This window comes from Vipera berus (assembly GCF_964194415.1).
Source record: "Vipera berus genome assembly, chromosome: 7".
In the NCBI taxonomy this organism is placed as follows: domain Eukaryota; kingdom Metazoa; phylum Chordata; class Lepidosauria; order Squamata; family Viperidae; genus Vipera; species Vipera berus.
The window spans coordinates 26290644-26314320 of NC_138209.1; the positions used below are offsets into that span (position 1 = coordinate 26290644).

Genomic DNA, 23677 nt, shown 5'->3' on the forward strand with positions numbered 1-23677 from the left:
GTCCGTGCCGCCGCACTTTGCACCAGTTGAAGCTTCCGAGTGGATCTCAAGGGCAGCCCCATGTAGAGAGCGTTACAATAGTCTAGGCGAGAGGTCACAAGGGCATGGGTGACTGTACGTAAGGAATCCAGGTCCAGATAAGGCCGTAGTTGGCGAACTAGTCGAACCCGGGAGAAGGCCCCCTTGGTCACAGCTCCTATGTGGTCTTCCAGGGAGAGCTGCGAGTCTAGGAGGACACCCAGGTTGCGGGCCCTATCAACAGGTGGAAGTAACTTGTCCCCAATGTTAAGCAGTGGGACGTTCTGAATATCCTGGCTTGCCGGTACGTACAGCCATTCAGTCTTGTCCGGGTTCAGTTGAAGCCTGTTTCTCCCCATCCATTCCCGGACCGCTTTCAGGCAGCGGGACATCACGTCTAGGGCATCACTGATATTGTTTGGAGTTGAGATAAAAAGCTGGGTGTCATCAGCATACTGATGGTACCCTACTCCAAAACTGCGAATGATCTCACCCAGCGGTTTCATGTAGATGTTGAACAGGAGAGGCGAGAGGACCGACCCCTGAGGGACTCCGCAAGCGAGAGGCCTCGGGGTCGACCTCTGTCCCCCTGTCAGTACCGACTGCGAGCGACCCTGGAGAAAGGAGGAGAACCAACGCAGAACCGTGCCTCCCACTCCCAGTCCCCTGAGGCGTCGCAGCAAGATACCATGGTCGATGGTATCGAAAGCCGCCGAGAGGTCTAATAAGACTAGGACAGAGGAATGGCCCCTGTCCCGGGCTCTCCAGAGATCATTCATCAGAGCGACCAATGCCGTCTCCGTGCTGTAGCCCGGCCTGAAACCCGATTGGTACGGGTCTAGATAAACCGCTTCATCCAGGATCTGAGGAAGTTGGTGCGCCACCACGCTCTCAACAACCTTCGCAAGGAAGCGAAGATTGGAGACTGGACGAAAGTTATTCAAAGAGGATGGGTCCAAGGTGGGCTTCTTGAGGAGAGGTCTCACCACCGCCTCCTTCAAGGCGGTGGGGAAGTGACCCTCACTCAGAGAAGCAGAGATGACTGCTAGGAACCAGCCTCGTGTCCCCTCTCGAGCTGCATAGGCCAGCCAGGAAGGGCACGGGTCCAGTAAGCAAGTGGAGGAGCTCAACCTTCTCATAATCCTGTCCACTTCCTTAGGAGTTACAGGATCAAATTCTTCCCAGATGACGTCGACAAGACTGTCCATGTCTTGTTCTTCCATCTCAGCCCAGTTGGAGTCCAGGCCAGTTCGAATCCGAGCAATTTTATCCAGCAGATATTGACCAAATTCCTCGGCTCGACCCTGCAAGGGTTCCTCCCTCACCTCTTGGTTTAGTAGGGAGCGAGTCACCCTGAACAAGGCAGCCGGGCGATTATCTGCGGACGCGATGAGGGTGGAAAAGTAGTTGGATTTTGCCACCCTTATCGCAGCGAGATAAGACCTGGTGAGGATTCTTAGTCGCAATCGGTCGGATTCGGATCGACTGGATCTCCAACGGCTCTCTAGGCCCCGTCTCCGACGCTTCATCTCCCGGAGCTCCTCGGTGAACCATGGGGCTCGCTGGGATCTGCGCCGGGTCAGAGGCCGCAAGGGTACAACTCGGTCCAGAGCCTCCGTGGCTGCCTTTTCCCAGGCTTCCACTAAGGCATCCGCCGAGCTGTGGGCAGGGGGTGCGTGCGTGTCCCTAAGCGCTGCCTGGAACTTATCGGGGTCCATTAGGCGCCTAGGGCGGTACCATCTGACTGGCACCGTGCACCCACGGTGGGGGGTGGCAAGGGGGAAGTCTAGCCGCAGGAGGTGGTGATCGGTCCATGACAGGGGCGTAACAGTTGTGGCACCCCCACCGATATCATCACGCCACCGTCCAGACAAGAACACCAAGTCTGGGTTGTGGCCTCTCTCATGAGTCGGCCCAGAAATTATTTGCAACAGGTCCATGGCCGCCATGGAAGCCATGAACTCCCGAGCCAGTTCGGATGATCCTCCCAGGGACGGTAGATTAAAGTCACCCAAGACCATGAGTCTTGGGAATTCAACCACCAACCCTGAGAGGACATCGAGTAGCTCGGGTAGGGCCGCCGCTGCACGATTAGGTGGTAGGTACGCCAGCAGCAGGCCCAACTGCGCCCCTGGGCCGTATCTCAGTAGGAGAGACTCACACCCGACCATCTGAGGGACGGTGGTCTCTCGCGGGCTAAGGGATTCCCTGATGATAACAGCCACTCCCCCGCCCCTCCCATGAGCCCGAGGCTGGTGCAGTACCTGGAAACCTGGCGGGCAGAGGTCAACCAGAGGAACACCCCCCTCTGGGTCCAGCCAGGTTTCTGTGATGCAGGCCAGGTCCGCATGCTCACTCTCCACTAGGTCACGAATGAGGTGAGCTTTGTTAGCTACGGACCTTGCATTCAGGTAGACCAGCCTTAGCATGGGAGGGTGCGCACCTTTGCTCCCGGGTCCTCCGGGGGAGAACAGAGGGTCGGAGTGTGTTGTCTGCTCTTCGTTAAGTCTGAAGATTACCGTATATACTTGAGTATAAGCCGAATTTTTCAGCCCACTTTTTGGGCTGGAAAAATCCACTTCGGCTTATACTCCAGTGAACAAAAAAAAGAACTGTCCCTTCGTTCGGGCCAGGCTGCTGAGAGAAGGGAGCGGCAGAGCCTTGCAGAGCTGGTAGAGGTGGTGGCAGTCCAGCGTTGTTTCTCCCCCTCGTGCGTGCGTGTGTGTGTCAGACCCACGGGAATGGCTGGTAGGGAAGCGGCATTCCGGCATTCCCCCCCTTCCTGTGTGTCGAGCCCACGGGGCTTGACACACAGAGAAACGCAAATGCCGGACTGCCGCCACCTTTACTAGCCATTCCTGCGGGTCTGACACACACACACACACACACGCACGAGGGGGAGAAACAACGCTGGACTGCCGCCACCTCTACCAGCCCTGCAAGCCTCTGCCGCCCCTTCTCTCCGCTGCCTGTTCCAAACGAAGGGGCGTCCCTTCGTTCGGGCCAGGCTGCTGAGAGAAGGGAGCGGCAGAGCCTTGCAGAGCTGCTCCCTTCGGCTCCTCTTTGTTCAGGCCAGGCAGCGGAGAGAAGGGGCAGCAAAGGCTTGCAGAGCTGGCAGAGGTGGCGGCAGTCCAGCGTTGTTTCTCCCCCTCGTGCGTGCGTGTGTGTGTCAGACCCACGGCAATGGCTGGTAGGGAAGCAGCATTCCGGCATTCCCCCCTTCCTGTGTGTCGGGCCCACGGGGCTTGACACACAGAGAAACGCAAATGCCGGACTGCCGCCACCTTTACTAGCCATTCCTGCGGGTCTGACACACACACACACACACGCACGAGGGGGAGAAACAACGCTGGACTGCCGCCACCTCTGCCAGCCCTGCAAGCCTCTGCCGCCCCTTCTCTCCGCTGCCTGTTCAGAACGAAGGGGCGTCCCTTCGTTCGGGCCAGGCTTCTGAGAGAAGGGAGCGGCAGAGCCTTGCAGAGCTGCTCCCTTCAGCTCCTCTTTGTTCAGGCCAGGCAGCGGAGAGAAGGGGCAGCAAAGGCTTGCAGAGCTGGCAGAGGTGGCGGCAGTCCAGCGTTGTTTCTCCCCCTCGTGCGTGCGTGTGTGTGTCAGACCCATGGGAATGGCTGGTAGGGAAGTGGCATTCCGGCATTCCCCCCCTTCCTGTGTGTCGGGCCCACGGGGCTTGACACACAGAGAAACGCAAATGCCGGACTGCCGCCACCTTTCTTTTTCTTTGGGATGGTTTTGGTTGCTACCTGTTCTACAATGTTGCGAACCTCTGTCCATAGTTCTTCAGGCACTCTGTCTATCAGATCTAATTCCTTAAATCTATTTGTCACCTCTATTGTATATTCAACAGGGATATGATTCAATTCATACCTGACTGGCCTAGTGGTTTTCCCTACTTTCTTCAGTTTAAGCCTAAACTTTTCAACGAGAAGCTCATGGTCTGAGCCACTGTCAGCTCCTGGTCTTGTTTTTACTGACTGTATAGAGCTTCTCCATCTTTGGCTGCATAGCACATAGTCAATCTGATTTCTGTGTTGAGTGTCTGGTGATGCCCATGTGTAGAGCCGTCTCTTGGGTTGTTGGAAAAGAGTGTTTGCTATGACCATTGTATTCTCTTGACAAAATTCTATCAGCCTGTGCCCTGCTTCATTTTGTCCTCCAAGGCCAAACTTGCCTGTTATTCCGGTTATCTTTTGGCTTCCTACTTTAGCATTCCAATCCCCCATGATGATAAGGACATCATTTTTTGGGATTCTTGCCCGCAGTAGTATACCTGATGGTCATCTGAATTAAATTCACCCATTCCTGTCCATTTTAGTTCGCTGATATCTAAGATGTCGATGTTCAGTCTTGTCATCTCTTGTTTGACCACGTCCAGCTTTCCTTGATTCATGGATCTTACATTCCAGGTTCCTATGGAGAAAAAATCTTTACAGCATTGGACTTTCCTTTCACCACCAGACACATCCACAGCTGAGCATCCTTTCGGCTTTGGCCCAGTCGCTTCATTCTTTCTGGCGCTACTAGTACTAGCCCTCTGCTCTTCCCCAGTAGCATATTGGACGCCTTCCGACCTGAGGGGCTCATCTTCCAGCGTCATATCTTTTTGCCTTTTTGGTACTGTCCATAGGGTTTTCATGGCAAAGATACTGGAGTGGATTGCCATTTCCTTCTCCAGTGGATCACGTTTTGTCAGAACTCTGCTATGACCTGTCCGTCTTGGGTGGCCCTGCATGGCATAGCTCATAGCTTCATTGAATTACACAAGGCCCTTTGCCAGAACAAGGCAGTAATCCATGAAGGGGGGCAATACAGTAAATGCATGTTAATATGAAAGTTGAAATCTAATATATACAGTAGTACAACACAAACCACATTGTGGAGGAAGTCATTACTGAGCCTTTTGGTATACTTATTTTAAAAGATGTATTAACAGCGTTCCGTGTGCCTTTGGCGTCTAGTCATGCCGGCCACGTGACCACAGAGACGTCCTCGGACAAATGCTGGCTCTTCGGCTTTGAAACGGAGATGAGCACCGGCCCCTAGAGTTGGAAATGACTAGCACGCATGTGTGGGGGAACCTTTACCTTTACCTTTATTGTAACAGCAACACAGGGTGGCTCAAAAAATGTATCTGCTGATTTCTAGGAAAATCCTATAATAAAAAGATTATTCCTCATTAATTTGAAAGGCTTAAAATCATGCTTTAAAATGGAAATATTGAATGTTCTAAATGAACTTTCGATGGGCTTTTGTGATGTAGTGCTTCCTTTGAATTATGGTTTTAGTCAGATTTTTTTCTTGTAGTTTCAGACCAGGACAAGAAATATGTTCAAAAGTGATCTGTAACCATCTATAAGAAGTTGGAGATCCAACAAAACATCAAAGTGCTAGGATAATTCTATTGTCTGTCTATCATCTATCTATCATCTCTATTTATCTTCTATCTATCATCTGTGCAGGGTCCTTGATGCTGTCTGAGCTTGCTTTGTTTTCTTGCAAACATTTCATTACCCTAACTAGGTAACATCATCAGTGCTAATAAGGAGTGCTGTTTGCTGTCTGTTTATATTCTGGTGTCTTGCCTGTCTGGGTGGGTGGGAGCAATCAGGAACTCTTTGGTTGGGCTATCATCTCTCTCTCTCTCTCATCTATCTTTTTCTTTCTTTCATCATCTATATCAGGGGTCCCCAACCTATGGGCCATGTTCCACTACCGGACCGTGGCCTCTTGGCCAGCGGGCTGTGGGAATGGCTGGCTGGTGCGCACAGACTCCTCCCCACTTGCACTAGTGCCTGTGGCACCACGGGCGTAAATGGGGGCAACTAGAGCCAGGCAGCTGTGCATAGCCTGTTTGCGCATGTGCGAATTGGGCCTCTAGCCATCACGGGAGAGTGCACGACCATTCATGCATGCACAATGCCAACACATGCCACGCCAGTGCATACAGCCCTGTTTGCATGTGCACACACCAATTTGGAAGCTGTTCTCCTTCGTTCCAGGCCGTGAGCCTGGAAAGTTGGAGACCTCTGATCTATATCTCTATCTCCATCTATCATCCATCTATCTTTCTCTACATATCTATATCTATCTATCTATCTATCATCTATCTATCTATCTATCTATCTATCTATCTATCTATCTATCTATCTATCTATCTATCTATCTATCTATCTATCTATCTATCTATCTATCTATCTATCCCTAACACCTTCTATCATCTTTTATACTACCAAACACATCTAAGTGACTCTGGGTGGTTTATAAATAAAAACATACAGTGATGTAAAAATGTAATTCTTACTGTCATAATTCCTAATGTCTTAGCCTGAAAAAGCTTAAATGCAGCTGGAGCAAAGAAATTTAAGAACATAGTTCTTTGCCTAGTGGCCGAGGAATATTCACAATGAACTTTCCTTGAGTCAGTGATATGCAACATACCTCCCAAATATTTGAAGCAGGTAACCCGTTTCACAAGTTAGGTGACCATTAATTCTCCATGAGCACGGCCTCCGTCTCTTGGCATATATCGTAATTGGGGGGGGGGGAGGTAGACTTTAAGAGCTTTTCTTTCATTCCTAGCTCAGTTATCCATATTATCTATAGAGTTGTTTAAAGGAAATGATTCCAAGAATTTGAATGAATTTGTTCCTCCTGCATTCAAATAAAGATTACTGGAAGTTGATTTCCTGGAGACAAAGGTAGAACTACAACTTGTTACAAGAAACAGGCTTTGTGTATCTCTGATTTATTTAACATTAAAGTAAAATGTTTTTATGGTGATGCCATCAGAATGGGTGGAAAAGAAAGACCACCAGATGTCAAAAACAAAAGACTTCTTAGACAAACAGTAGATCAGAACTATTTTTAAAGTTCCTTCTATTAAAATAGAGAAAAAACTTTGAGAATAAATATTTCTACAGTATTTTAATTTAATCAATGCCCTTTTTTAGTTTTCATTGTTCTATCCTCTTTATAGAATAAATAGAAATAAAATTCAAGGTTGAAAACCTGTTTGGTTACAATCCTATTCTCATTTACATAGTAAGACTTCTAATCATGAGAATCCAAGTCAAGCTTGACTCTTGATGACTGCAGGAAGAAGTCCCTGCAGTTTTCTTAGCAAACTTTTCAGAACTTGTTGCTGTTGCCTTTTTCCTGGGGCTGAGAGAAAGTGACTGGCCCAAAGCCTCTCATTCCATACCTAAGATGGGACTAGAACTTAGTTTCCCAGTTTTTAGCTTGGTCCCTTAACCACTACATCAAATTGGTGTACGAAGTAAGACTCACTTCTGATGTAACAATTTGCTTCAGCTTTAGAAGTTGAAAGTAGGAAGCAGAGCTGTTCTAGCCAACCTGATGACCTACCAGCTCCACCAGACTTCTCTTTTCACTAAAAGTGTTCCATTCCCTGGCCATTATGAATACTTATTTAACTAAGAATTGCTTGATTTTGTTTGTTGTTCTCCCATACCTCATTTTAACAATACATAGGCCACATCAATCTTCTTTTGTTAACAATTTGTAAATGCCTTAGGAAACCTTTCAGCTAAAGAGAAGGGCAGAAGTGTTGACTCATCTCATTTGGCTCCTCCTGGTAATGAAATCCCCTTCAAGTTCTTAGTTATGTTTTGGATTGGGGTACTGCCAGCCCGGAGGCCGGACACATCACACGGAAGATGTGCCATCATTGCCGGCAATGGCAAAAGTCCTGATATGTTGTGCGACATCACATGACGTCACGAGTTTGACATGTCTGTTTTAGATGCTAAAGCTGTTGATAAATATTTACTCATGGTATGTAGAAGCACCATAAAACTGACTGGGAAAATTTAAAACAATGAGACTCACTGGCTTATTACCTTGAAAAAACCTATATAAGAAATCAATCAACTTACTCTTCAAATTGTATCCTTGATATCCCAAAGTCACCCAGTGAGTTTTTAGACTGGTGGACTTCGCAGTCTTCCTGTTTTTCATTTTTTGTATTGTATTTATTTTTATTTTTGTTTCCTGCCGAGAGTTCCATCAGTAATTGGGTAAGCATTTGCCAAATGAATGCCTGAATAAACAATCAAATATATTTCAAATAACTATTCAAAGCAACTTCATCAAGTTTACTCAGTTCCTTGGATTGAGTTCAATGTCTATGGTACAGAATATAAAATTTTCCACAGAATTTTTGAGCAGAGAAATGGTTTAAATTTTCCCATGGGTAAAAGAAATATAGTAACTTCTTAAGAATAGAATTCACTAATGAAAAGTTCTCTCAATGTCCTCTTTGAGAGTACACTGAAACGCCCAAAACCAGAGACTAGACTACTAGGTAGATATGAAAGACTGTGAAAGGCAGATATTCTTATTTCCTCTGGCAAGCTCAACATCCTATCAGTCTTCTGGAGGCTGTGAAAATCTGGCTCTTTACCCAGACATTGGATTACGGTAGAAATAAGCTCAGAAAATGGAAGTGTAAATGTAGAATTTATGTAGTAGTGCAGAGTACTGTGGTCGGAATATATAGGGATTTGAGGGATTTGGTTAATTTTATTCTATTTTTAGTTAATATAATTAGGGCCTTATAGGAATATCATGTATAAGGTAGGAAAACATTTGTTTCTAAATAAAATAAAAAAATGTTTTCACTGGTTACAGTTTGCATGAACTCAAATTCTGAGCATAATTCCGTCCCTTGATGTTACTAGAGATACATGTGAAGGATTGACTTGTTGGCAATTATCAAGTTAGATCCTGAGCTAACACTGTAGCTTCATTTTCTAATCTCATTAATACTGAACCATCTGGTTCTTTTGGCAAGAAACAGAGTACATAAATGACAAGCTTCTAACAGTAAAATGATTTCTTAAATTTATTTTTTTAAAAAAAAAATATATTAAGCTGGCTTCAAGCCTTTTTACAAATCACAGTGCTTAAAAAAAGTCCAAGATTTCTTGATTGTTAGCAATATTAAAATTCTGTACAATCCATGTTTCTCATTTTTTTTAAACTGCAAGATCAGTTCTGACTTGGGGTCTGTGAAGGCCAGATAAAAAAACAGGCTTAAGTTTAAACAACAGAAAGATGAAATGGTTATGGATTCAAATACTCACTAACCCCGGAAATAGTTAATGTCTACCTCTACCCAGAGTGACAACCTCCCTTATGGAGGCGGCTTACAATTCAGTACTCCTGGACTCTGCTGGGACCCAAGATTGGAACAGTTGACAATCACTGCCAAAGACACCTTTGCATAATGAAATTTCGGCACCAGTTATGGCTGGTTCTTGATTGGGAAGCTTTGTGCTTAATGATTTGTGCCTTCATCACATTGTAGTCCAATTACATCTTCTAGTTTACAAAGTGCTGCTGTTGAAGACTGCTGTGAGATCAGAAGTGAGGCTTTCCTGAGGAAAATATCACCTACAAGCACTTAGGGGGGGGGCAGCCTTTCCAGTGATGGGCTTATTTCTATGGAATGTGTCCATGGATATCCAGTCTTTCTTCACCTTATTGGGCTTGTCTCCTTAGGAATTCATTTAATTATATGGAATTTAGCCTATCCCATGGAAGTGCTATAATGCTTGACTGTAGGTCTCCCTTCCGATAAGATGTTTATTAGCGGCAGGAGCTTGGGTTTCTCTGCTCCATCTGAGTGGAGGAAAGAAGAGGCACAGCAGCAGGATTGCTCTCAATAAGGCTGGCGCACACAAGCAAGCGGCGCACACAAGCAAGCAGCGCACCCGGGTCTTATTGTTTGAGAGCAATCTTGCTGCTGCACCTCCGCTTTCCTCCACTCAGATGGAGCAGAGAAACCCAAGCTCCTGCCACTGCCTGAGTGAGAAGAGTGGTGAGTTGTTGTCCTAGCCGGCCGGCCAGGCAAGGACTAGGTCAGGCGGGGTGAGTGGCTGGCTGGCTGGAGAGGGGGATCATGGCTGCTCAGGTGGTTGCCACTACTGCCAGCTTGGATGCAGGTGCAAGGGACCTGGCCCCACAATGCCTCCCCACTCATTTGAAGGCTTCATTCCTGGCCTCAAACTAAGTCCGGCGCATGCAAGCGAACGGCTCAGCCGGGCCACTGACAATATTGGTTCCTTCGCCCGGCCGAGTCTGATTTCATGCTTTGCCCCATAGGCGTGCAAATGAAGCACACTTCTCCCCCCCCCCTCACCCCCGAGAACGGAATGGGTGTTTGAACTCACGTTGTATTACGGCACCAGGAGCTTCCATTGTCCGCACGAAAAGCATTTGCAAGCTTTTCTCCTCTTCCTCAAAGGAAAGAAACCGCGGCAGAGAGCAGACAGATTTTGCAAGGTAAGGGACTCCGGTGCAGCAGGAAGGGAGGGGGAAGCATGAGGTTTCTTAGTGAGTTGGGGAGGCCTTGGGGGCTTGTTCCATCATTAGGCCTCCCCCATGGCCTTCCCCACCCTGAGATACCTGATGTTTACTTAACAAGTCGCGTGCGTTTTAACGAGGAAGAGAGTGATCTCGCTAAAGGAACGAGATTCACTCTCCGAGTTTTCAATTTACGAGTGGAATGGGCAGGCTCCATTACACTCGTAACTTGAGGACTACTTGTATTAAAGATATTTTGTCAGAAAAGAGAAATTCCAAATGCCTTGGTAAAAAAAAATTTATTTTCCATACAAAAGTGCCAAAATAATGACCAACAATGAATTCTAGTTCAACCACCAGTTCATTCTAGTAATCAAAAGAAAAAGCATTTTTTTAGTTCACATTTTAAAAATGACATTCCTTTTTCACACATTTCCACAATAACCCGAGTCCCTAGGAAGAGAGAAATTTGCATTCCGATTAGTCGCTGAAGTCCATATATCTAAGTTCATATAGGCACGGAATGGGTTAAATCTCGGGTAACATTCCTGCTTACACAGAACTGTTTGGCTTTCCACCTGAGCTGAGTGCTGAGTGGCAGCACTGACAGGGCAGCAGTTGTCATAGACATCATTCTGAGGGGCCCAGATGGAACCAAAGAGGCCAGACATGGGTGACAAACTCCTGGTGCTCGAGAGGTAGGACTGAAAGACAAGAGAAGGTATCAGTGTGCAAAAGCTGTCTAAAGACCAGGAACAAGCAGTTAAATACCACTTGAGAAACTGAAGCAAATAAGCTAAGGTGAAAATAAAATTAAAATGGAAATATACACTTTATCCAAGCATGTTCTCCAGCTAAAAGTGGACTTGAACCCTGCGTTTCCCAAACCCTACTCCTATGCCTTAATCACTGTAAGGTAAAAGTAAAGGTTCCCCCGCACATGCCTGCTAGTCGTTTCTGACTCTAGGAGCTGGTGCTCATCTCTGTTTCAAAGCCAAAGAGCCAGCACTTGTCCGAGGACATCTCCGTGGTCATGTGGCCAGCATGACTAGATGCCAAAGGCGCACGGAATGCTGTTACCTTCCCACCATAGTGGTCCCTATTTTTCTACTTGCATTTTTACGTGCTTTCGAACTGCTAGGTTGGCAGAAGCTGGGACGAGTAACAGGCACTTACTCTGTTACACGGCACCCGGGATTCGACCCGCCAAACTGCTGACCTTCTGATCGACAAGCTCAGCGTCCTAACCCACTGAGCCACCGTGTCACTGTACCAGAATTATAAATCTATTTTTATATCCAGAAAAAAATTCCAGCATTTTTCCATTATTCATTACATGCATAGTAAAAATATGTATTGAAATGAACAATGAAATCTATTGCTCAGAAAATTTGTTATTAAATGTGCCAAAATTACAATCAAAACTGAAATTGAAGCCACCTAAATTTTGAAATGTGGATTTTAAATACTTCACTCTTTAAAAAAACAAACCCAAGAATATAGCAATAGCACTTAAGAGGTATTCATAGTGCTTTACAGCCCTCTCTAAGCAATTTACAGAGTCAGCATATTTCCCCATACAATCTGGGTCATTTTACCGACCTCGGAAACATGGAAGACCTTTGAGCCGGTCATGATCAAACTCCTGACTGTGAGCAGAGTCAGCCTGCAATACTGCATACTAACCACTGTGCCACCACAATCCTAAAAAATTACATTTGAACTGTTATTAGAATGCATGAAACAGCCCACTAGTAATACTTACAGTTGGGTTGACATAACTGGTGGGTTCCCATGTTGGAGGAAGATTAGGTGGGGTGTTCCATGAAGACTGACAGGTGTGATCAATGAAGCTTGAATTTTGAATTTCTTCTGTGCATGGAAAGCCATTATGGTAATTCATATTTTCTTTATTTTAGGAGATAGAAGGATTTTCAGTATTAGTCAACTTTATATCAAAGTGCAATTATATATATATATATATTGTATGAATAAACATATATAATGCTTTTTATTTACATTAGTTAGCCAAATAATTACTCTATGAATCCTAGATCCTGCTTTTATGTCCAGCTGACAACAGCACATAATCAACTCTGGCTAATCTTCATAAACCAAAAGGGGGTCAGCCCAGATTAGTATTTACATGGGACACTTTCCAAGGCTATTTGGAAAATTTTAAAATTCCCAAAATAATGTGGCAGAAAATTACTTCCCATTGCTACCATAATGACATACCTGCATAGCCCATCATAAATTGATCTGGACTTAAAACTGGATTTCATTTTTATATCCTATTTTTTGTTTATTTATATAGGAGGGGAGGAAGACAATCTATACTAAATAATAATGTAGGTAGGGTAAATGAAGAACAACATCCATTTCAAAGAAATGGAAGGTGCTGTGAGACTGAAACAGGAAAGCTGCCATGCCTAAAGACAAAGCGGGCAAGTAACCAGGGTGGGTAAAAGCCAGGAATCCAGTCTGAAAGATCCGTTTGGGGAGATAGATAAGAAGGAACTAAGTTGTTAAGGAGACAAATGAAAAATGTCACCTCACCCAAACAAAAGAAATTGGGCCTGAGCACATGGGAATCTCTTCCCCAAATCCCATCAACAGCTACCAGATTTGTAAATTAACAAGGAAAGAATAGTTGCTGGTCTTGTCAGTCAACAAAGCAAAGCTAGCAAGGATTTGGGGAATAAAAGGGCTCCTGACTCTGAGTTGTTTTTGGATCCAGATTTGGCAGTTTTTCTCCGTCTGCCAGTCTAACTGAGAAGGACATGAGAAAGTGCAAATGAGTGTGTACAAAAAAAGAGTATAATCTGGACAGGAGTCCAAAAGACACTACAAAAGCTAGAATAATAACCAAAGGTGTTTAATGGAATTCTGAATGCCTATTTAAGTGCATCTATTTCCATATAAAATACTGATGGTTTGGTAGAAGACGTACCATATTCATTCACTTCTACCGGACAGTACATGCTAAGCTGGCCATCACAGGTTGGATTCCAATCAACAAAGCTACTGCAAGATAAAAAAGTGTAAGAAAAATTTCAGAAAGACTGAATTAAAACCAATACCTTGGCTCAAAAATCACAACAAAAACATATTTCTGATAAAACAGCCCCTCCTAAACTGGATCCCTCTACAGCTTCCAGATATGAGAGGACAACTCACAGTTCCCATGCCCAACACAATCTCAGACTGTGAAGTCCATAGCAAAAATATATAATAAATAATAAATAAATAAAAAACCTGCCCATTATGTAATGAAGGGTTTTCCTGGATCATGCATGATACGTTGTTCTCAAGACTGTAATTCATACTATTTGTCAGGCAGATAGGCTGAGATGACCACAGATCTGCTGGATAGAGACCTAGAAAGGCAAATAAAATTTATAACATATTATTTATTTAGTTGCATTTGTATACCGCCCTTTCCCTGAGGACTCAGGGCGGTTTACAGGGAATTAAAAAAAATCCAACATACAAAAGTTAAAACCATATTAAAAAATATTAAATTGACCCTGTACACGATTAAAACCCCAATTAAAAATTTCTCCTCAGCCTGGGCCCGAGAGCTCAAAGAGCCAGGTCTTCAGGCCCCGGCGGAATGATCGGAGGTCGGGGGCAGTTCTCAGCTCTATATTAACACAATATATATTTTTAAAAAACTTTCAAGCACCAGCATTAAAATGCTATGCAATGTTTCATCTCTCCCAAGACAAACTAAGTTTTTCAAGATACAACATTCTATCTAGCCACTTAATAGGCTGCGGCTTATACAGTTTTAATATAAAAGTTCAAGTACAATATAATTGAGGGTCATAAGGCTTATACATCATATGAATTTGTTGTAAAAGTTATGACTATATATTCAGCCAGTATCAAACTCTGCAAATTCAGGAGATATGTGCTGAACAAAAGGTACTGATGACTGTTTCTCAAAAGTTCTGGATGGTCATGTGAACGTAATCTGAGTGTTTAGCAATTGTCTCACACAATTGCAGTGTGTCGTGGTCATAGGACTACAATTTGTCATCCTCCTTGCCAGATTCCCACAGGGAAGGTTACAAGTCGCTCCTGCTGCTTTTTCTCCAGCGCATCAATCCCCCCCAGCCTGTGAGGCACCTGGGATTCACAACTTCCTGCCAGCTTCCCCATTGACTTTGCTTGTGAGAAGCTGCAAATCATAGTCATGCGAGGTCTTTGCTTAATGAACCACAATCCTTAATGTCGGCAATGAGGACTGGCAGCATTGCTGTTGCTAAGCAACGCAGCCACATGACATCACACACTTTAGGATTGTATCACTTAACAGAAATTCCAGTTCCAATTGCTTTGCTTAAGTGAGGGCTTCCTACGGACCAAAGCTGAATCCTTAGAGATTTTGGGAAAGATAAGATATTTGCAGAAAGTGATATGTTAGCCCCCAAGTCTCCTTTGTAATCCTGTCCATTTGAGGCCAATAGATTTTAGAGGAGGATGTTGAATTATTATATTCACAGGACTATTCCAGTCTTTTCAAATGCACCTTCCAGAAGCAGGAATATTTTAAAATGGGAGTCTGTGGGAAATGGGATATTTGTTCTGAAAATGCTGGATGTGCAACTCCTTCTGCTTTAACCATTTTATACTCCCATTCATCATTCACATTTTATGACTTAGATGACAATTAATTAGGCAATAAAATAAGCAAAAAGGCTTAGTTTACTTTTTCATTTATTTATATCTGGTATAATTTTATTACCTAATTTCTGAGATTATGCTGTCTGTCATTTTCTTAATATCTGCCCGTAAATCCCACCACTATATCGCAATCTATTTACATGAAAGTTGGTATTCTTGATTAACTCAGAAAGGAGGAAATGCACTTTTAAACTTATTTTATCTCTGACAAAACTTCTCATCAGACTTATTTTAGACCTCTTGTGAACAATAAGCTGATCAGCAGTTCTTATTTGTGGGGAAAACATTATTTTAATTTTTTGTAGTACTTTTATTAAAGATTGCAATTTACAACACTAAAAACTAATGCAAACTAAACAACAATAAAAAGTAAAAATGGAAGCAGAAAAGACAAAAACAGAAAAAAACAGAAGGAAAAAACTAAGAGTATAGTAAGCTTAAAAAAGAGAGAAATAAGAACAATTAACAATAACAAAACCTTGAGGGTAGATTATCTTTTAATAGAGGTAAAAAGAAAGAAATGCAAAGCAATTTTTAATGTATATCTGTTAAGTTAGTGAAATTTAGGCAACAGTTCATCCTAAATAAGCTACCTAGTTTCATTTGAGTTACATAAATCTTAGTGAAACAATATTAAAAATAAGTTAATCATTAGTCATATAAATTTGGATATATCAGAAAGAAAGAAAACGAATAATGGAGGATTGTTTGGATGATCTGCCTTATATTACAAACAATAAAAAATATGCATGAAATTGACAGCATCAGATCTTTTTTTAATTAACCAACCTTCATTTTTGTCTTGATCTGTGGTTAAATCAGTGAAGCTGGGACACAAATTCTCTGGATACTGTGCGATACTGTTCATTTCTCCACTAAAAATAAAATAAAGATAAATATTCTTATATTTTTAATGATCACACATAACTTTTCCACCGCAAAGAGTATGACTACAGTTATGTTCATAAATGGACATCCACATATATTTGAGGCATAGTATCTAATGTAACCAAACAGAGGAATGGTATACAGGTTTTTGATCAAAATATTTGTATGGCAGCATCTAGCCGTTCTTTTGTCTGAGCTCAAAATACAGTTAATATTAGTTAATATTACCAAGAAAATCTACAACTTAGCTACACTGACAAAAAAAAAAACCCATCCCACAGGTTATGGCAAACCACTTCTATATGGCTCCCCTAAAACATGGACAGGAACTGAGAAGGATTAAAAAATATATTTATATTGTTAAACCAAAAAAGGGGGCACATTAATATTTTGTATGAAATAAACAGTAAAAAACACACCATCAAATGTATAAGTAAGTTTAGAATTAGAACATTTACTTTTCATTTCTTTGCTAGTTATATTTGAAGCAGTTGGTCTGTGAGTGATCTATAGAAAAGAGGAAGTATTAAAAGCCTTTACCTGGTGTTGCAGATGCTGTGAGAAAGATTTAAAGTGATGGGAGTATCAGGTGAAAAATCATTACATAAAATATTTTCTCCTGCAAAAAGCAAAATTAAGAATCAGGGACTGGAATAACATATGTACAATGCACTAACTTTGGGACTATATGATTTAACAGGCAGTCCCTAACAGGAATTTTAGCATCTTTCTAGATATTTTCTTTCTTTTCTGTAGCAATTTCAAATAGTCAAAGAAAAGAAAAAGATTGAGGAACAGATATAGCACCCTCATCCAGAACTAGCATCTAAGATTACAATGCCAGTAAAAATTAATTCATAATGTATAAAATTTGATAGCACTTCGATTTAGTCTGCTTCACAGCCCTTTACAACCCTAAGCAATTTACAGAGTCAGCATATTGCCCCCGACAATCTGGATCCTCATTCACTGACCTCAGAATTGAACTGCTGGCAGAATTAGCCTGCAATACTGCATTCTAACCACTGTGTCACCACAGCTCTTTTGGTAAATAACTATACAAATAAACACGTCTTCACAAATAATACATTTCAAAGTACATTGGCTTTGATTTCATTGTCCCTTTAAACTATGCTATTAACAACTCATGAGACTATTGAAATGCATTCATAGTAATCCCAATGCATTTAATAAAGGTTAACAAAAAAAACAAATAGGAATTGTTAATGAAAAGACTCAATTGTTTATACAGGCAGTCCTCACTTAATGATAGTAATTGGGACCACCAAGTGACACAGTTGCAAAGTGTGGCATTGCATGACCATGCCAAGGGCAGTTGCAACTGCCATCATTAAGCAAATTCCACAGTCAAGTGCAATGCCATGCAATTGCCTTTTGCTACCCCCTGCTGGTTTCCCCAACTGACTTTGCCAGAAGCCAGCAGTAAAGCTTTTAACTGGATACTGGGACTGTTGTAACTGTGAATTGCCAAGCATGCGAATCATGATCACATGATCAGAGGGACACTGTGATAGCTGCAATTCCAAGGACTGGTCATACCTTTCCTCATTCAGTGCTGCTGGGAGTTAGAATGGTTGCTGAATGAGTGGTTATAAGCAGGGACTATCTGTAGTTAAACTTCAAAATAACACAAAGATAAAAGAGCCAGTTTTGGTCTAGCAGGTAAGGCACTGGGCTAGCAACCAGGAACTGTGAGTTCTAGTCCTGCCTTAGGCATGAAAGTCAGCCCAATTCACCTTACAGGATTGTTACGGGACAAATGGGAGGAAGAGGCTTGAGTTATTTATAAAAATAATAAAAGTGGGACAAATTCTTTAGAAGCGATGTTCAAATATGTGACTGAAGATATGTTAATAGTTCATTGGAAATCTGGTTTAAACACAATCCCTTTAAAATAAACTGATTGTGTATTATCCCCTAAAATAGTTATGCTTATTTTAAATACTTCAATAGGAGTGATTAAGATATTTTTGTTATTTTCAGTTAAGATTATTTTCCAGATAGCAATTATTAAGATGGGGGCGGGGGGACTTCAGAGTTTAATGTAAAGACAGTGACTTGCAATGACGTTTTCCCAAAGCAGAAAAGAAAAAGAACACGTGTCCAGAGCCCACATACATACTTGAAGGAAGGAAATGTCTGCTAGGAATCTTCTTATCTCCATCTGAACTGCTGGTGCTGCTCCAGCTGCCCCAGCTGCCGCGACTGGCCCGTACACTTCCAGAAGAACTTCCACAATCTGAACTTGAATCTGAGCAAAACCTTTCCAAGCACTTCTTCTTAGGCCACTGGTAGAAACCGTCTTCAGGAAGCAGTTAACAAAAGCAAACTTTAACACTCGTCCCATTGCATTCTTGCCAATAACCAAACATGTGATTACCAGGATATCAGACTTTCTCTTCTATTCCGTCTTTTGTTAGATAGAAAAATTAAACAACTTTAACAAATGGCAGAATTAGAGAGAGCTCATTTCTAAACTATGACTATCCCTGAAGTTTAGAAATGTTCAGAGTTTTATGTATGATTATAAGTATGGGGTTTTTTGTCACTGGTTCCCATTCTCCCAATCAAGCGGTCAGATATAAAGTCTAGGATGTTCTCCTTATTATAGCATCAAATCAAATCAATTTATTTCTTGGATTTAATTTGAGAACCAAAATCACAAAAAAGGATTTCTAATTAAAAAAAACCTGTTTCCTATTGTTTGTCTTCCATTTACATTTTACTACCTACCTGCTTCTCTGTGTGCAGATTTATCATCTCCTTTGCAAGTTTCCCTGTTGCTTTGAGCACACCAATTTCTTATATTAATAGTAGTTCTAAGTTCATGTCTTTCACTGCACACATGCTTCAGCTCAGTCTGCTCAGGAACGCTGTAAAAATATCCCCCAAACAAGAAGAAACGCCTTATTTTCCCCCCACTTTGATCAGTAAATGAACAATGGCAACAATTAGTATTAAGATTAGATGCTTGGGTTTTAAATCACACTTGAATAGCAACTGAAATACCTAAGTTACATGTTAACAAGAGAATGAGTGAAGAGAATAATTATACAGTAATAGATGGAACCAGACTTTCCGTTTCTTACACATAATTACTATTTCTATTTGACAAAGCTTTCTGATCCAGGTTTCTTCATTTTCTCTTTCCTCAGAGTTCTTTTAGCATTTATTCTAAAATATTGCGGAAACCCCTCGACACAGCAGCAGAAATAGTAATGGAAGAAGAGGAAGGAACCAGGAGGGGGGGAAAAGTCCTTCCTTCTATAGACAGGAACATTCAGAATAAAAATATACTCAAAGAAGCTAGAGTAGAAGCACTCTCTGAACACATCCAATAAAATTTAAGTGAAACAGTGCTGATTTTCTAATTTAAAAAATGTGAATATGTAAAGGTAGTGATGCATACCGTGAAGATATGTTTACATGCTTCTTCTTATTTTTTCTATTTGTCCTATGTCTATTCCAGCTAGTATTGGGCAACTGTCCATCTTTTTTCTCTTGAGATCCATTTTTGGGGTGAACTTCTTCCTGCTGAAAGACACAACTAATTTTTGAAATATATATGTGCTAGAACCATATTTAATATAACTAACTGTTGAAAGACTACCATTTTATGATGCTGAATATATTAACGTAAATCTTTTTTTTCTATTTCTTCTCTGATACTTTTATTCTTTTTTTGAGTCAGAAAGGGCTGGAACAGGAGCAAGAATAGGTAATACGATTTTGACTGACATTATCTAGATCAGCATAGCTATAAGCAGACCTATTATAAATGCTCCCTCTGGCTTTCTTTCTTTTTTCTTTTCACTCACTCATTCATTCACTGTTATTTGTTGTTCCACTGAGGTTTAAGGTTTCCTGAAAAGTTATTTCAGCTTTCTATTATATAGTTGCAGCCAGGGTTAATCAAAGAGAAAATTAAAGGTACGTTTCATCAATGCATACTTTTGTTCTGGTGTTAAGATCACAAAATGGCAAATCTAAAGTGAATCAAACAGTTTATCTCGTGTAGGTTATACAGCAGCTAATGTGATCTAAGAGACCATGGACAGCCTTGAAACAATTGTTTTTAATTAAATCATTTAAATTTTCTAATTTGTAAAAATGGAGCTCATTAACCCACTTCAACCAATCTTCTTATTTTGAAAGTGTTTATTCTTTTTAACAATTGTTTATATTGCTTGTACTTTACTGCTAGTAATTCCAATTACTGTAACACACACGGTGCTCAGGGCATACTGGTAAACAATTGTTTAAAAGTGTGAAACAAGAAAAGAAATATGACTACTATATAAAGTTCATCTCATTGAAACCACTGGGCTTTTATTAGCTTCAACAAAACTTTGCTCAAACTCGATCATATTTAACCCTGCCTCCGATATATTGTATTGTTTTTAAAAAAAACAAAAAAACAAAACTGAATATTGCAACAAGGAGATATAAAATACGAACCCCAGCAGAAATCAATTCCCGTTTTCCAGAATACAGTAATTCATCTTTAAGTCCTTTATTCTCTATCTTCTCTGTGGAAAGCTGTTCGTTAGCCTGTTTTTGCAACGTCTCACAGTTTCCTGTTTCATTCCTGAGAGGCACTTGCTGACTATTTCCTTAAGCAATAAAGAGACATGTACTTTGTAATAACCACTAATAAGTCATGAAAAATTATGGACCTGTATTACTTGAAATTTATAGTAAAAGTTAGTGTCATGTTAGATTGGATTTAAAAATTCTCAATTTCTTAACTAAAATCAGTGCTTTTTTTGTAAAAGAAAAAGGTGCCGGAACTCACACGTCATACAACCCGCCTTGCCTACCCTACAAGGTTCCATCCAAAAAAGGTGCCGGAACTCCGTTCTGAACGTTCTATGAGAAAAAAAGCCCTGACTAAAATAATTTCATAAAATACTTTAAACAGATTTTAAATTTATCTGACTAGATAAATAAAATGTACCTGACTAGATAAATAAAACTTGAGTTTTGCTAACATTGGCAAAACCCTTTTCTTCCTGGAAAGCAAAATAAAGGTGAAAAAAAACATGCTTGAATTTCAATCACCTTAAAACTTACTCTGAAGGAATTTCCTCATTTACAATTCATCTTAATCTTAGTAAATATGCCTAAAATTGTACCCTTTGTGTCATATCTTTATATCTTCTATAACTGTTAAATGCTGAAAATCCAATTAAAAGCCACTTCTTAAAAAAGCATTAAAATGCTTGGATTGCAGTATGTTATAATTGCTAACGTATTTGACGTAGTACAGCTTCTATGGTCATAATTCTAGCATTATTTTCTAAATTCTACAAAAACCTATTTTCTGGCATGCATATTTCTCTGTTGAGTTTATTCAAAATGACACCTTTTTTGATTAAAGATAAAATTACCGCCATTTTTTCTTGAAATCTCTTGAAATTCTGATTGTTGTTGAGGTGAAGATCTTGGAAGGCGACTTTCAGACAATTTCTTTGATGACTTTGAAGGACATAACTCAGGTTCTTTGAGTTCAGCTAAATTTTCTGAAGACTTAAGATTCGTTTCCTTAGGAAACATATTTGTTTGAAGGCCCTCCTTCAAATTGCAATCTGAAGAAATATTTTTCATAAGTGATGCACTTTTTAATGCACTTTCGTCTTTATCTACAAAGTTCCCTGGATGTGTTAAGTTCTTTTGCATGTTTATGTTTACGTTATTTGCATATTTCAAGCTCAGCCAGTTTTCACTAACAGTGCAAATGTCTTCCTTTGGTGCTGAGATAGGATTTTCAATTGACTGGCTCGGCTTATCATCTGTGGTCAGAGTGTTGCTGCTAGTTGTTGTGCTTGATTTTTGTTTGCCGTAGTATACAGAACATTTATGTTTCTTCTGAGAATGACTGTATGTTGCTGGACTTCTCTTGGCTGCATTCTGGCTACGGCTGGTTGCACTGCCCGCCAAAAGGGAGCCTTTTCCTTTTCCTTTGTCAGAAGAACTGTAAGTCTCAGTAAACGCTCTGCAGCTACTCCTGATTTTAAAATAAAGTTATAAAACTTACTATAAAAAGATTGCATGGTTTCTAGACAATTGCCAAAAACAAAGCAGTAAAAAAGCTGCAAAACATGGAACCAAGCATGAAACTTTGAAATCAAGCTGATACTTCTAAAAGGATTATTCTGTTTTCTGTCTTTCACTTTTATATTTCTTGGCTCCCTTAATATATGTCATAATCAGAATATTATTTTTATTTATTTAGTAAACTTATATGATGTCCATCTCTCCTAGTTTTTTGTCCCTCTTCCACTGGAGATACAATATGCAAATATACATATGCTCGGATATGCAAATATGCACATCTATAGTATGCATGCCCACAACTTTTTTAAACAGTAACTCGTCTTCTCAGTATAAAACAACAGTCATCCCAACTAAGATGCTAGAAATACCAACTACTGCTAATGTATAATTTTTAAATGAAATTTCTAGGAATTTTATATAGAAAGGGAAAAAACATTACTTGTAAGTTTCAGAACTGATGATGTCCACAGAATTGTTGTTTTGCAGCGCAGAATTGTGGTTTGACCGCTGTCTGGACTTCATGAATTCTGTTAGAATGTACTGCGCTTGCTGGAAAGCTATCAAGATCACACCAAATAAGGACAAACTGTAAATGCAAACACATGCACAGAAACAGTAATGAGAAATGTGCAAAATTTAAAGCTCAGTCTCAATTTGATAAAATACATTTGAAGGCACCGAGAAGTTATAGTCAAAGGATGACTATTGTTATACAAGTCGCCATATCCTAAACTTTGTTTTGTAAGGGGTTCAATATGTAAAACTGCATGGCATGCATTCTATCAAACACTATTTTAAAGTTAGGCATGATTCTGATAAGATTCCAGAATTTACTGAGCCTAGTATGATGCAAAACCCACTGAAGATGATATCTGGTTCGTATGATTCTTCTCCACCAGAATAAGTTCACTGTCAGACTAGCAACACCTTCATATATTTTAGTTTCTGTTTAACAGCTAAGGATATCCTCTTCCGGGGTTTGTATGTTCTTCGGTGCCTGAGTGGATACCAACCAATTGCATTAAGATCAACTAGCCATATGAGTAAATGTAAGAGTTTTGTATTCATCAATATTAATAACAAAAAACCTCCTCTTTTATAATGAAAATTTAAAAATCTACTAGAGGAAAAGTTTAGTGACAGTTGATTAAAACATGCACATCTGTTAGTTATTTAATAATTATTCCTTTATTGTTACAGAGTTTATTTCTGTAAGCATCCTGAGATTCTTAAATGATTTACCTTACAAAGAGTACGGTGAGCCTCCAGAATGACTCTTCCCAACTGGGCCCTGGTACCACATCTGCACATATGGGTAAAAGATGGTGAGGAAGGGTGACGTTGAGCGTAAAGTGAAACTCGATGCCAGCAGCAGTAACCAGAGTTAGCTGACGAATAACCCAAGATGATGTAAAATCTGGAGTAAAACTGCACCAGAAAAAGAAACCAAGACAATGAAGCTAGAGGCTTTTTAAATAGTCGTTTTATAGTTGCTTTTGCTGGGAATAAGATCAATACGGGTAGTCCTCAAATCTCAACCGTTCATTCAGTGACCATTCAAAGTTATGGTGGCACTGAACAAAATGTGCTTACATCTAGTTCTCTAAGACAGAGATCCCCAACCTTTTGGGCACCAGGGACTGGTTACATGGACAGAGGT

General features: G+C 41.0%; 1 protein-coding gene across 4 annotated transcripts in view; it reads right to left on the bottom strand.

The window, feature by feature from the left end:
- Positions 1 to 10639: 10639 nt before the first annotated feature.
- The window catches only part of TMEM131L (transmembrane 131 like), a 65808-nt gene continuing 52770 nt past the window's right edge, over positions 10640 to 23677 (bottom strand). For 3 of the 4 annotated variants that reach the window (XM_081332308.1, XM_081332306.1, XM_081332305.1), the window contains 13 exons: positions 23260 to 23445; positions 22457 to 22603; positions 21351 to 21967; positions 20419 to 20573; positions 19370 to 19494; positions 18694 to 18833; positions 18083 to 18262; positions 16480 to 16558; positions 15841 to 15926; positions 13622 to 13739; positions 13313 to 13386; positions 12125 to 12267; positions 10640 to 11063 (listed from right to left, as the gene is read on the bottom strand). In XM_081332308.1, coding sequence (XP_081188434.1) covers positions 10785 to 11063; positions 12125 to 12267; positions 13313 to 13386; positions 13622 to 13739; positions 15841 to 15926; positions 16480 to 16558; positions 18083 to 18262; positions 18694 to 18833; positions 19370 to 19494; positions 20419 to 20573; positions 21351 to 21967; positions 22457 to 22603; positions 23260 to 23445 — 2329 coding nt within the window. In that variant the 3' untranslated portion in view covers positions 10640 to 10784. The remainder of the gene's footprint in view (positions 11064 to 12124; positions 12268 to 13312; positions 13387 to 13621; positions 13740 to 15840; positions 15927 to 16479; positions 16559 to 18082; positions 18263 to 18693; positions 18834 to 19369; positions 19495 to 20418; positions 20574 to 21350; positions 21968 to 22456; positions 22604 to 23259; positions 23446 to 23677) is intronic. The other variant, XM_081332307.1, reaches the window with a different exon arrangement.